This window comes from Terrapene carolina, unplaced genomic scaffold (assembly GCF_002925995.2).
Source record: "Terrapene carolina triunguis isolate 2854851 unplaced genomic scaffold, T_m_triunguis-2.0 Scaffold96, whole genome shotgun sequence".
NCBI classification, from domain to species: domain Eukaryota; kingdom Metazoa; phylum Chordata; order Testudines; family Emydidae; genus Terrapene; species Terrapene triunguis.
This window is the reverse complement of record NW_020664447.1, coordinates 48,862,592-48,874,911: the sequence shown is the minus strand read 5'-3', so window position 1 is coordinate 48,874,911 and position 12,320 is coordinate 48,862,592. Positions and strand designations below refer to the sequence as shown.

The window sequence follows — 12,320 nt, the reverse complement described above, 5'->3', positions numbered from 1 at the left end:
TGACTGAAACTAGTAAATATTTAGTTTTCATTTTTACAGTCCTAATCTGTCAACCTCCAATTCATAAGAGGCAGTATCTATTGCACTCACCTGCACTGTTTCAAAATTAGAACATTTAGCAATGGAATTAAGATAGGTAAGGGAAAATACAGTATCAGAAGATGAGATACAAAAAAATCTCAGAAGTGCAAGAGAAAGTCATATGCATAAAAATTATTAGTTTTGGGGTTTTTTGTACTCAGTAAAGCTATTGGCCCACAGATAGTTCATTTGGAATTACACTGAAGTAACCAGTCTTGACATTTTCACTAAGGAAGTGTAAGTACAGATACTCTACTTTGTAAACTAAGACTTTCAGGATGTAATCTATTTACAGAGTAAGTGGAAGATATCCAGGGGGTCAAATGATAAAATTAAGTTAGTTAAAGGAAGGACATTGGCATCAGCTAGAGAAACCAGTGTTTATAGTCAGAACACAACCAATGAGTGTTCTTATTGCAAATAATCCCTAGAACATTTTGGATCAGATCCTCAGCTCGTCTAAATGAGCATAGCTATATCAATTTCCAAAAGGTGATGATCTGGCTTATTGTTATCAGGACGACATTCAATGTAGGTTAGAAATAGCAGTATCGGGAGCAGAAAGATTTAAGCTGAAAATCCACTGGTGAATTTTACAACTGCTTTGTTCCCACGGATTCACGAGTTTGGTACACCTGATAGATGTCTCTTTGGAAAACATTAAAGAACAGCAATGGGCAAAAAGTGACTGAAAAAATATCTTTTTATAGAAGATACCTACTTTGCTCTGTATTCAGACTTTCATTTTCTACTTCACTAACTAAAATAAGTTTCTATTACCAATACTTCAAAAAATTATACCTTGCTCTGAAGAATCGATACAATGAGAGAGATATGGGTGATATAGTTGTTCACACATCAATAGAATAATTAACTCTAAGTTCCATTGGTATTGCTAAACTGTAAAAGAACCCACCTTACCATCCAGATCCAGGTTCAATTTGTAGGGCTGGAAGTTTGAAAACCTCTCATTTACTCGGCAACTGAACAAATTTTTTATTGAGTCTCTGAGAGAGAATAAACACGGAACCCCAAGATTCCATTTTTACATAATGATTTTTCAGAGGCAAAGCATACTTTAAATAAGGGGTTTGCCTACATGAATAATTAGTTCACGTCATGCTGGGGTGTGACTCTACCCCATGCTAGCCTGGCATGGTCTAACTGTCCATGTGCTGCTGATGCCCATGAACAGTTCGTGCAAGTGCTTTGATCTAGTCCTCTTTGAAATGAAACTAGCTCAAAGCACTCTAGTTGTTCATGTAGACAAGCCCTAAGACACAGTACTACATAAGACTTCATAGGTGCAGGGATTCAGTTCTAATATACCCTTTTAAATAATGACAACCAAACTGGAAACATTTGAAAGCATTTGGTCAGACTTGAATGATTTCCTTAAAGAGATCAGTTAAAAATATCATTTTTCTTTATAAACATGCTTTGGAATTGATCATTAAAAACTCCTAAGATGATAACATAATACCAAGGGACAGCTTTAGTGAATGAATGCTAATGCATTTTTTAATCAGGATCACTAAGAAATTCTTGATAGTGAAATCTGTGGCTCGGTTGTATATAGTTATTAAATGAAGACAATAAAATATTCCTGTATGAAAACAAATAATTATCTTTAGTCATTCATTTTGAATTCTGTTCTCATGCAAAGCAGGAAGTGGAAACGGATAAAATTCATGCGCGCCATGAATAAAAACATACAAGAAGAGATGGATTGTAGGAATACCACAGGATTTAATGATGATATTCTTGATAAATGTTTCTTGTTTATTAATTACCAGGAAATATTTAGGGAAGTCTATTTCTTTTCCAGGATGCATACATTTCCTACTTGGAAATGATGATGTTAAGGTATGTATGTATGTACATATGTATGTATAAATAAATAGAGGACATTCTATGGGGCGTTTGTTTGTTTGTTTTTACTGTATTTGGCATTAAATAAAGTCACCAAGCTGAACAAACTAAGAAACACTGCAGTAGAAGAAGGGATCTCAGACCCCCATCAAGAAGAAGAATAAGGTAGGTACAGTGGGTTTGAACAAAGAGAGTAGAGAAATGGTAGTTCATGGCAGTTGTTGAAGGCTGGTTAAATCTGTGAGGATAAATTTGAGGATGGTCTGTGGTTGGATAGATGGGTTCTACTAGAGTAGGACAGGAGTGAAGGGAATTTGTGGATATATATATAAGGCTGCGAGTCTGTCACAAAGGCCATGGATTCTGTGACTTTCCAGAACCTTCGTGACTTCTGCAGCGGCCGGTGCAACTGACCCCAGGGCCCCCAAAGCACCAGCAGTGGCCTCGGGTTGTTCCCCGCCAGCACCAGCAGCAGTCCTGGGCCGCGCGCGGCTGTCCCCAGTTCCCCGGAGCACCAGCGGTGCCCCTGAGCTGCTCCCCTCCCATCAGATCCCCCAAGATTTTGTCAGGGGTATATAGTACAGGTCATGGGCCATGGATTTTTGTTTACTGCCTGTGACCTGTCCATGACTTTTATTAAAAATACCCATAACTAAATCTTAGCCTTATATATAAGTAATTTAAAGATTAAAAAAACATCTCAGGGATGCTGTAATCATCTCAAAACCAAATAGCATAAACCCAGAAAATTCAGAGTTAAGGTTAAACTTCAAAGTGTTCCAAACATGCTAAGTTACAGAAATGCAGTTAGGGCACCCAAATAACCCAAACACTGCCCAGTACTGATATCATGACAGAAAAAAATAAGAAACAATCCAACTAACCCTCCCCCCCCCCCCAAAAAACCAACAGTTTAATTTAATCTGGGACCAAAGACACTAATATGCATTAAACATGAGTGTATGGTTATTGCATGGTATCATTGCAGGGCCAAGTTAAGATTGTTTGGCTGCTTCAATTGAAGGAAAAGGTTAAAGTCTGTTTTTCAGAAGTGCTGGGCATCCACAGGTGTCATTGGCTTCCATGGGAACTACAAGTGCTCAGCACCTCTGAACTAGCAAGTCTAGGTGATTTGGTGAACAAATTATAGTAGACTCTGGCAAAACCAGATCTCCTGACTTTCCTTCCTGTTTTATCCATAAGTTCATCCTTTCTCTCCTAAATTTTGCATATCTTTAAACTTGTACATCTTCAGATGTCTAATTCAACTAACTGAGCATGTCCCTCATAAATTCTCCTCTGACATGAGAGGATACATGAGAAATTTCAGCAGTAAGAGATAATTTCAAAGGGAGCTTGGTGGGGGAAGGGTAGGAAAAAAATCAGTCTTATAAGGGAAGGCGAGTCACAGAGCCTTAACTAGACTGCCATCATTCCGTAATAAAGCAAGCATCACTACTGGCAATTTTCTCTTATCCACAAATCTAGCAGATTGCCTTTCTGTTCAGAGAAAAATTTGAGGAAATGCATTTTGTCAGACATTACACGTATGATAAAAACATCATCCAGGAAAAATACTACCCAGGAGTCTATTTACTATAATAGGTGAGTTAGATTTTCTCTTTCCATTTTTTATGGGGAAGACTCATCTTCACTGTTTTTTGCTGGGATCTACATTTCATGCAGACAAAGTTATTTTTAGGGAGAAGAATTGGACTAGTTTAGTACATAGGATTTTTGTTACTTTAAAAGTCCTTAGAGGTACTTGTATATCTTCATCTAGGCTTCAAAATGTTACTGAAGTGAAATATATTTGAACTATGACAATCTAACCACCTAGCATCTACACCACCATAGTGAATGGAATAGCCTACCTACAGTCTCTAGAGTATCTATCAAAATAGCCAAGGACCTCTAAAAAGCAATAATAGAGTCACAGATTCATAGATTCTAAGGCCAGAATGGATCCATTGTGATCATTTAGTCCGATCTCCTGTATAACACAAGCCATAGAATCCTCCTCCCCCACCCCCCACCACCAAAATTCCTAGAGCATATCTTTTTAAAAATCCATCCAATCTTGATTTTAAAATTGTCAGTCATACAGAATCTTCCATGACCCTGGTAAATTGTTCTAACAGTTAATTAACCTAATTGTTAATTTTTTATGCCTTATTGCCCGTCTGAATTTGTCTAGCTTCAACTTTCAGCCATTAGATCTTGTTATAACTTTGTCTGCTTGACTGAAGAGCCCATTATAAAATATTTGTTCTCCGTGTAGGTACTTACAGACTGTAATCAAGTCACCCCTTAACCTTCTCTTTGTTAAGCTAAACAGATGGCGCTCCTTGAGTCTAACACTATAAACACATTTTCTAATCCTTAAATAATTGTGGCTATTCCGTGAACCTTCTCCAATTTATCAACATCCTTCTTGAACTGGAGACACCAGTAGCCGATGTCCCAGTGTCAAACACAGTGATAAAATAACCTCTTTACTCGTACACAAGATTCCACTGCTTATGCATCCAAAGATCATATTAGCTATTTTGGCCACAGCGTTGCACTGGAAGCTCAAGTTCAGCTGATTATCCACCCTATCCCGAAATCTTTTTCAGAGTCACTGCTTCCCAGAATAACGTCCTTTATGACCTACATTCTTTATTCTTAGATATATATAGTTACATTTAGCCATATTGTTTGCTTGTGCCCAGCTTACTAAGCGATCTCGCTTGTTCTCTGTCAGTGATTTGCCCTCTTCATTATCTACCACTCCCCAATTTTTGTATTGTCTGCAATCTTGATCAGTCATGATTTTATGTTTTCTTCCAGGTCACTGAGAAAAACATTAAACAGGATAGCCAACAACTGATTCCTGTGGGATGCCACTAAGAAATCCATCATCTCAGTGATGATTCCCCATTTACAATTACGTGTTGCGACCTATCAGTTAGCCAGTTTTTAATCCATTTAATATGTTCCATCTTAATTTTCTGAGGGGTAGAGTGTTAGTCTGTATCCACAAAAACAACGAGGAGTCTGGTGGCATCTTAAAGAAACTACCCTTAGATTCGGTGCCAAATGCAGTTCCACTAGACCTGAGAGTAAGGACCATAATATAGCCCTCCATATTAATCCTCTCCTCTCCTTAACAATAACTGACACTTTCTAGTAAGACATGAAATCATTTTACCGCAGACTTGTCTTTATTCAGGCAGGGACTTCGAAGGGCTTAAGGGAGTTAGGCACCCAATCCCAATGTATGTGAGTGTGAGCGTGAGAAAGAAAGCAAGCAAGCAAGAAAGAAAAGCAGCCAAACAAATTTCAATGCATTGATATGAACATATCTTATGATGTCAACTAACAAATTTTATAACAAATGTAGACTGAAAGCTAGCCACTCTTTTTCTGGATGATGCTGTTGTGTACCAATATTACCAATTATCAATACAATGCTGATCAGACCACAACATTTTGTCTGGCTGAAAATAGAGACCTTGATGAAGTCACTGTACCAAACAGATCTTATCTCTAAAATAATAAAGTGCCATAAATGCCTGCTCCTTTTCTTACTGAAATTGATGGTAATTTGCCATTGATTTCAACAGGAATAGTATCAGCCCTGAATTGCACAGTAAATTTGCCACATTTCCTCTATTGCTTACTACTGCTAGAAGAAGATATAAAAGAATGGGCCTGTTTCATTACAGCACTAAATGTCCATATGTGCCATAATGCTGACCTTCCATAAGTTGATGTATCTGAAATGGTATGCAAGTGACATTCCGTTATTAGAGACTGTTTACTTGGATAAGAATAGGAACAATAGTCAAAACATCTCAAAATATGACGGCTAAGCTATTCAGCGTCATGTACTGAGAAACTTGAATTAAGACAGAGAAATTTCGCATATCCCTCTAAACAGATTTTAACAAATTTCAGCAAAGAAATAAGCTACTCAGAGTAGCTGGATGGATTCAAGTAAGTTTACATTCAAAAATGTCCCCTTAGTAACTGATGGAAAATGTTTAGCATTATCATTCTAAGTCACTAAAGTTGAAAAAAGAAGAAAAAAAAAAAGACACAGAGTTAATGGAACCCACAGGCTACTGATGTGGCAGTTTATCAAATGTAGCTGTAATGAAAGATAAATATTACAGGCAATTCGCACTTCATGAAAGGATAAAAGTGTCAGTGTGTAGGTACCAGTTTTACTGCAGGCCATAATCAGCAAGTAAACGAAAGTGCAAATGTCTAAAAAGTTTATAGCCTTCTATGAAGGCCTCGTCTTGTCAGGCACTGATTTAGGTTTTCAGAGGACTTTGCCAGCGTTAAACAAAGTGACTGTTTGTGAACTTAGAGGACATGTTCTACTCCTGCCAACAAATGTTGCCTCAAGCTAAATGTTAATATGTTCCCATCACTTAAATTTAAGGAAGGGGAAGAAACAGTTCCTTACACAACTATTTTCTTCTTAAACAGAGGACAGTCCAAAGTGAATGTTTCATATTCCCCACCTTCTCCACAAACATGAACTTCATACTTCTTAGAGAGCTGAGACAAAAGGAAAAAACAGGTAGTTAGAATAATTGCTGCTCTTATACATAGCGTCAAATTTATTTTACTGAAAATGTATGTGTGTACAGGGCTTATAGTAATTTCTCAATCTAGGTGTCTCACTACAACTCTAAAAAAAGGAACAAACTCTAAAATGCACTGGATGTACTTGTAAGTTTCTGACTCTCCTCTACAGTACTTTATACAAACTGATTCATAATATTTTTAAAGTTCCAAAAATTACTGCCATGTTGTTTTTCATCTCTGCAATAGTTACACTTCACCATCCAGATAAAAAATCTCAGTGACTGCACCCCAGTAGAAATGGAAGGATGTTGAAATAAGATTCCTTTAGGAAACTGGCTAGAAAATAACAATAACCTTTACATCCATTCCCAGATCTCATTATACAGTCTGTGAGATATCTTGTGTTGTAAGCTCTGACCAGAAGCTACTGAATTCAGCAAACACATAATATTATTATAGCAACAGGTTTAACAATTGTGCTCAAACTCTTTCCCAAATCTTCAAGTAAAAGAGTTAATCCTGGCCCCACTAAAGTTAATTGCAAAACTCCTACTGACTTCAATGGAGCCAGGATTTCACCCTTAGAGGGGAAGAAACATTAGCCATTTTCTTTTGGTTACATCCCTGAACATTTTTCATATTTTTTTTTGCACTTTGTTTTGTATTTACCTGATAGTATTCTTTTGCACTTGTTACATTTACTTTCATGTATAATGTATCTGGCTTGTCTATTTGTCTGTTTTTAATCATCCTAAATCCTCAATTTAGCAGTTTCTCACTTGAGGTCTGATCCAAAGTTTTGCTTGAGTAAAGAGCGTAGAGCCAATCTCTTGAACAGTACATTCTAATTCTGTTTTAACAACACTGTAATGGTAGATGGTAACCATGCAATGTAGGAATTTAATTATGCTAAGAGCACACATTAAATCTATGATACAGTAAAAATGCTAATTGGACACAGTACAAAGCTTTTCTAGACTCATGATTCCACTCCTGCACCTCACGATTTTGTGGTTATAATTTGACTTTTAAGTGGTCCTCATTCTTTTTAAGAAAGTTATAAACATTGTTACTTGTGCACTTATCCTTTAAGAGGTTCATCCTGCAATCTCTCTCTTTGTGGAATTTCCATTGACTTCACTGGGAGTTATGTGCATGGAGGGTTTCCTTGAATGGGAAGATTGGATGCCAGAATCAGCCCTGAAAGCTGATTTGAATGCACTCGGGGGAGTTGGGTCTGGGGTTTCCATCAGGGCAAATGGAGCTCACTGGATCAGGGCAGAGACTTAGGGCAGGATCCAGGGCCTTTTCCAGGCAGGTGACTATACACTGATCTAAAATGCTGCAGTGGAGTACACAGCAGGAACCCACCAGGCCTCCACAGGTTGACAAGGCCAGAAGATGTGTGAAGCATCTGGAATGGAGAGTTTTGGCAATTAGCCACCAAAAAATCATACATGTTACATGAATTATTCAGGGAGAATAGGGTACACCTCTCTGACTGGGGAATGGATATATTTTTGACCAGTGTTAGGGAGGGAACTGTTAACTATGGATACGTCTACACTACAAACTAGGGGTATGATGCCCTACTTGTGTACACATACTCATGCTAACTCTGATTGAGCTAGCACAAGTATAAATAGCAGTGTAGATGCAGTAGCACTGGTAGCGGCAGAGGAGGCCTGGCTGAGCCCTTCTGAGTACAAACCTGCCTGAAACCAGTGGGTATATACTTGGCACGGCTCAGCTATGCTTCCACTGATGCTACCAATGCTACATTGCTATTTATACTTGTGCTAGCTCAATGAGAGCTAGCGGGGGTATGTGTACATTATCAGGGAATCAGGTTCCTAGCTTGTCGTGTAGACGTAGTACATCTGGGTACACAAGCTGGGGTGGGAGGGAGGCAGTCAAGCTAATTGCTAGCACCTCCTCATGGCAAGTGTACAGTGGAGGTACTCATTCCATAGAGGATCTGATTCCCTGATAATAAGGAATTGGAAGAGGACTTAGTGGAAGGCATCCCCTAAAGAACGTGGGGAATGGGGTTAGGACTCCTAATGTCTGGTAAAGTGAGGAGACAACCCCCTTTCTCCAGACCCTTAACAAGGGGAAGGCAGTGGGCTTCCAGCAATGGACTAGGGCATGCTATGGCGGGGTGAGGGGCTAACAGCAGCTCTCCACCAGGGGAAATCATGACCTGCATTGTACATATTTTAGCTGGATAGTTCCCAGAGGAGTTGAATTAATAAAGTTGCTGCCTAATTAAACCACATCACTTGCACCTTCTCTGTCTGTGTGTGTGCCCAAGACAATGGGGGCCTGTATCCTGAAAAGCAGTAACTCTGAAAAGGATTTAGGTGTCACAGAGGACAAGCAACTCAACATGAACCCTCAGTGTAATGCTGTGACAAAAAAGGCGAATATGATCTTTGAATGGATAAACAGGGAAGTAGTGAGTAGGCGTAAGGAGGTTTATTTGGTCCTGTCTGAGCACAGTGGTCCAGACTCAATGAGTTCTCAAGGTCCCTTCCAGCGCTACATTTTTAAGATTCTATGACTGTACTTTGTATTCTGCATTGGTGAGAACAACACTGGAATACTGTGTTCAGTTCTGGGGTCCGCATTTGAAAAAAAAATGTTGAAAAACCAGAAAGGGTGCAGAAACGAGCCACAAAAATTATTCAAGGGCTGGAGAAAATACCTCACAGTGAGAGACTTAAATGGTTCAATCTGTTTATCTTATCAAAAAAAGATTGAGAGGTGACTTGTTTACACTGTACAGTACAAGTAACTTTGTGGGGAGAAAATACCGAGTAGTAAGGGACTCTTTAATCTAGTGGAAAAAGATCCAGTGGCTGGAGGCTGATGCCCAACAAATTCAAATAATAAATTAGGCACTTTTTTTTTTTTTTTTTTTTGGTAACAGTAAGGGTGATTGACCATTGAAACAAAGTACCAAAGGAAGTGGTGGAGTCTCCATGTCTTGAGCTCATCAAATCATGACTAGATTCCTCTTTGGAAGATGTGATTTAGAAGTCAATGAATCAGAATCAGAAGTCAATGGGCTCAATACAAGGGTAATTAGATGAAATTAATGGCCAGTGATAGACAGGATGTCAGACAAGATAATACAATGGTCCTTTTGGCCTTAAAATCTATTATGTGTAATTTTTATTAATTATTATTATTATTGTCGTTGCTGATCCAACTCCTTGTGACTTCAATTCAATTCTGAATCATTGTAAACTATGCATCTGATGCTTAACGTGTTGAGCACCCTCAGCTCATTCCTTATACATGATAGAGCAACTGTCTGTATCTGTCTCTAACTGGAGTGAGATCAAAAATATTAGTCCCCCATATCCTTTTTTTTCCAGGCTAAAATTAAGGCAACATTATTTTATAAGCATTTAGTCTTATAGATATATTTTCAGTGAAACTGTTTATATTTTCACAAGACTAAGGTTACTTTTATATTAGGGGATTTATTTTTACAATGCTACCAGAGGATTTCAGGTAATGGATATGTCTGATATGTTACAATAAAACTGTACTAGTATTCCTGAGTATGGAGAGTGTTAGTTAAACTTTCAGTTTTCTTTAATAAGTATTTCTTTTAAAATATTTTTAACAGATCTGGATGACTTGAGTCATCACCTTAGCATAAAGAACACCAGGGACTCTGAACACAAACATAAAAAAAAAGAAAGAAGTACAAAGAACTTAATCCTTTTACAGGATCAGAGATCACATTTTTAATCATAGCCCTTTGACACTGAATATGAAGCTGGAAAATGGTAAATACCATTTTGCTTGCACTATCGTCAACCTTTTATTTCTGAAAAATATCTAATAGCTCAGACAAAGATGGTATCTGTCATAAAATTCTACATGACTGTTTACTCATTTTGTGATGGAAAATTCAAATCTCGTTTTAAATAAAGATAAAATTATCTTTTTAAAGCCAATGTTATCACAGGCATTTCCTTCCTAAAGAGAGAATATCTCCATGTGTAAAAATAACCAAACATACATTTAATCAAGCTTTCATTTTCAAAAATTATACTCCTGACATACAAGACAGTTTCACCTGTCAAAAAGTGCAGCAAGGTTTTTATAGGACAAATCTATCAAAAATAATTAATGTTGATACAATAAGAATGGACAACTTACAAAACAGTTAGTCAGAACCTTTTACTCTTCTTCCTGCCAAGAGCTTCTGCTGCAATTAATACTAAATAGAGCTACTGAAAAATAAAACTAATACACAGGTTTGTTTATCTTAAAAAAAAAAACAACTATGAAATGCGTGTATTTTTGAGGAACAAAGAAGTTTGTCTGATTTTTTTCCAGATGTAGCCTAACTAAAAATATTTCACAGTGAGAATAAGGAATGAATGTTTACTGTGTAAGTTATTTCTAAACTTGATGGTTCTGCTTTTAAGCCTTGAGTGCTGTGAGTTCTTCCTGGAAACCAACATCAAACACTTCAAAGCCTAGAGTCTAAATTTGCTGTCCTTGTTGGGAAATCCCAACTTTCAGTGCCATTGGGCTTAGGATCATATTTGGTCCTGAGCATTCTAAACTCCCAGTGAAGTCACTAGCAACTGAAGATACTTAGCACCTCAAAGGATCAGGCTCTTAACGTGCCTTTTAGAAGTAAAAGAAGCTGAGCTATATTTTTCAAGCTGCCATCAGTGAGACAGGAACCAGCTTTCAAATACTTTAAAATACTAACATTTTTTACAGACTTGTGTTATCTTGTTTTGCAAGCTAGATCTGACATGCATAATAAATATGACAACTCAATAAGAATAACTTTTAAAGCTAAACCTAAATTTCATGAGAGGGGGATCTTGCCTCATAGTTGTAATGGGTCAAAACAACCTCACCTCTCATTATATTTACAAATTACACCACTCAAGAAAAGTTGATATCCAGTCCAGTTCTAAACCTAAAACAAATACCAGAGTATCATGGAAACAACTTTTACACTAGATGAAATCCAGCATCAAACAAAGATACAAATAAAGCTTTCATTACGTATACAAAGTGAAGCCCACATACTCAATACAACTCATCCTCCTGCTATCCTGACCATGAAACTGCAAGGTGAAGGCAGAGTTTATCACAGAATTTTAGTAGTCAGAGATGGGAAAGGCCAATTCAATTACTGAATCCAACCTGCTGCAAGGGAAAGATTTTATAGCTCCCAGTCAGAGAACATATCAGGTATTAAACCTTCTATACACTTCATCTTCACCAACAGGCCAAGAAGTAATAATTAAATTCTGGTGCAACTGTTCAAACCACAAACAATTTCTAATTCTCTATCAAGGAAAAATACTGTACAAGCAAATATTACTGTTGCATGCATTTGATTTTGATTTTTTAAAAGTTCTACATAGAGTAGGGTTCTTGGCATGTTGCCAATAGAGCCATCTAGTTTAGCAAGGATCGGGCATCTTTAGTACAAGGGAAGCAGTTGGACAAGAGCGCAAATATAATCATCTCAATTTAACATAATTAATCAACACCTAGCTATTTAGAAAAAAATAATTCAAGAACTTTTCTTGTCACAATGAAATAATATAATTATTTTACTGTGCTGATAAAAACGACCCACAATTATGGCCCTACTTAACTTGCGATACTGAGGAAATTGCAGATTCTGCAATATTAGGTTTCCACCATAATTTTGACAGCAGGAGTCCTGGCCACCACAGGGCTGAGAGTGGGCTCCCCCGCTGTCAGCCCGAGTGGCCACTCTCAGTCCC

The 12,320-nt window shown here is 37.6% G+C and overlaps 1 protein-coding gene across 2 annotated transcripts in view; it reads right to left on the bottom strand.

Annotated features, from left to right (window-relative positions):
* Window positions 1-12,320, bottom strand: part of DPH6 (diphthamine biosynthesis 6) — a 349,689-nt gene that overhangs the window by 198,456 nt on the left and 138,913 nt on the right. The window contains exon 7 of one of the 2 annotated variants that reach the window (XM_024200992.1): window positions 6,413-6,507. The exons of the other annotated variant lie outside the window; for it this stretch is intronic. Coding sequence (XP_024056760.1) covers window positions 6,413-6,507 — 95 coding nt within the window. The remainder of the gene's footprint in view (window positions 1-6,412; window positions 6,508-12,320) is intronic. 2 annotated transcript variants of the gene reach the window in all.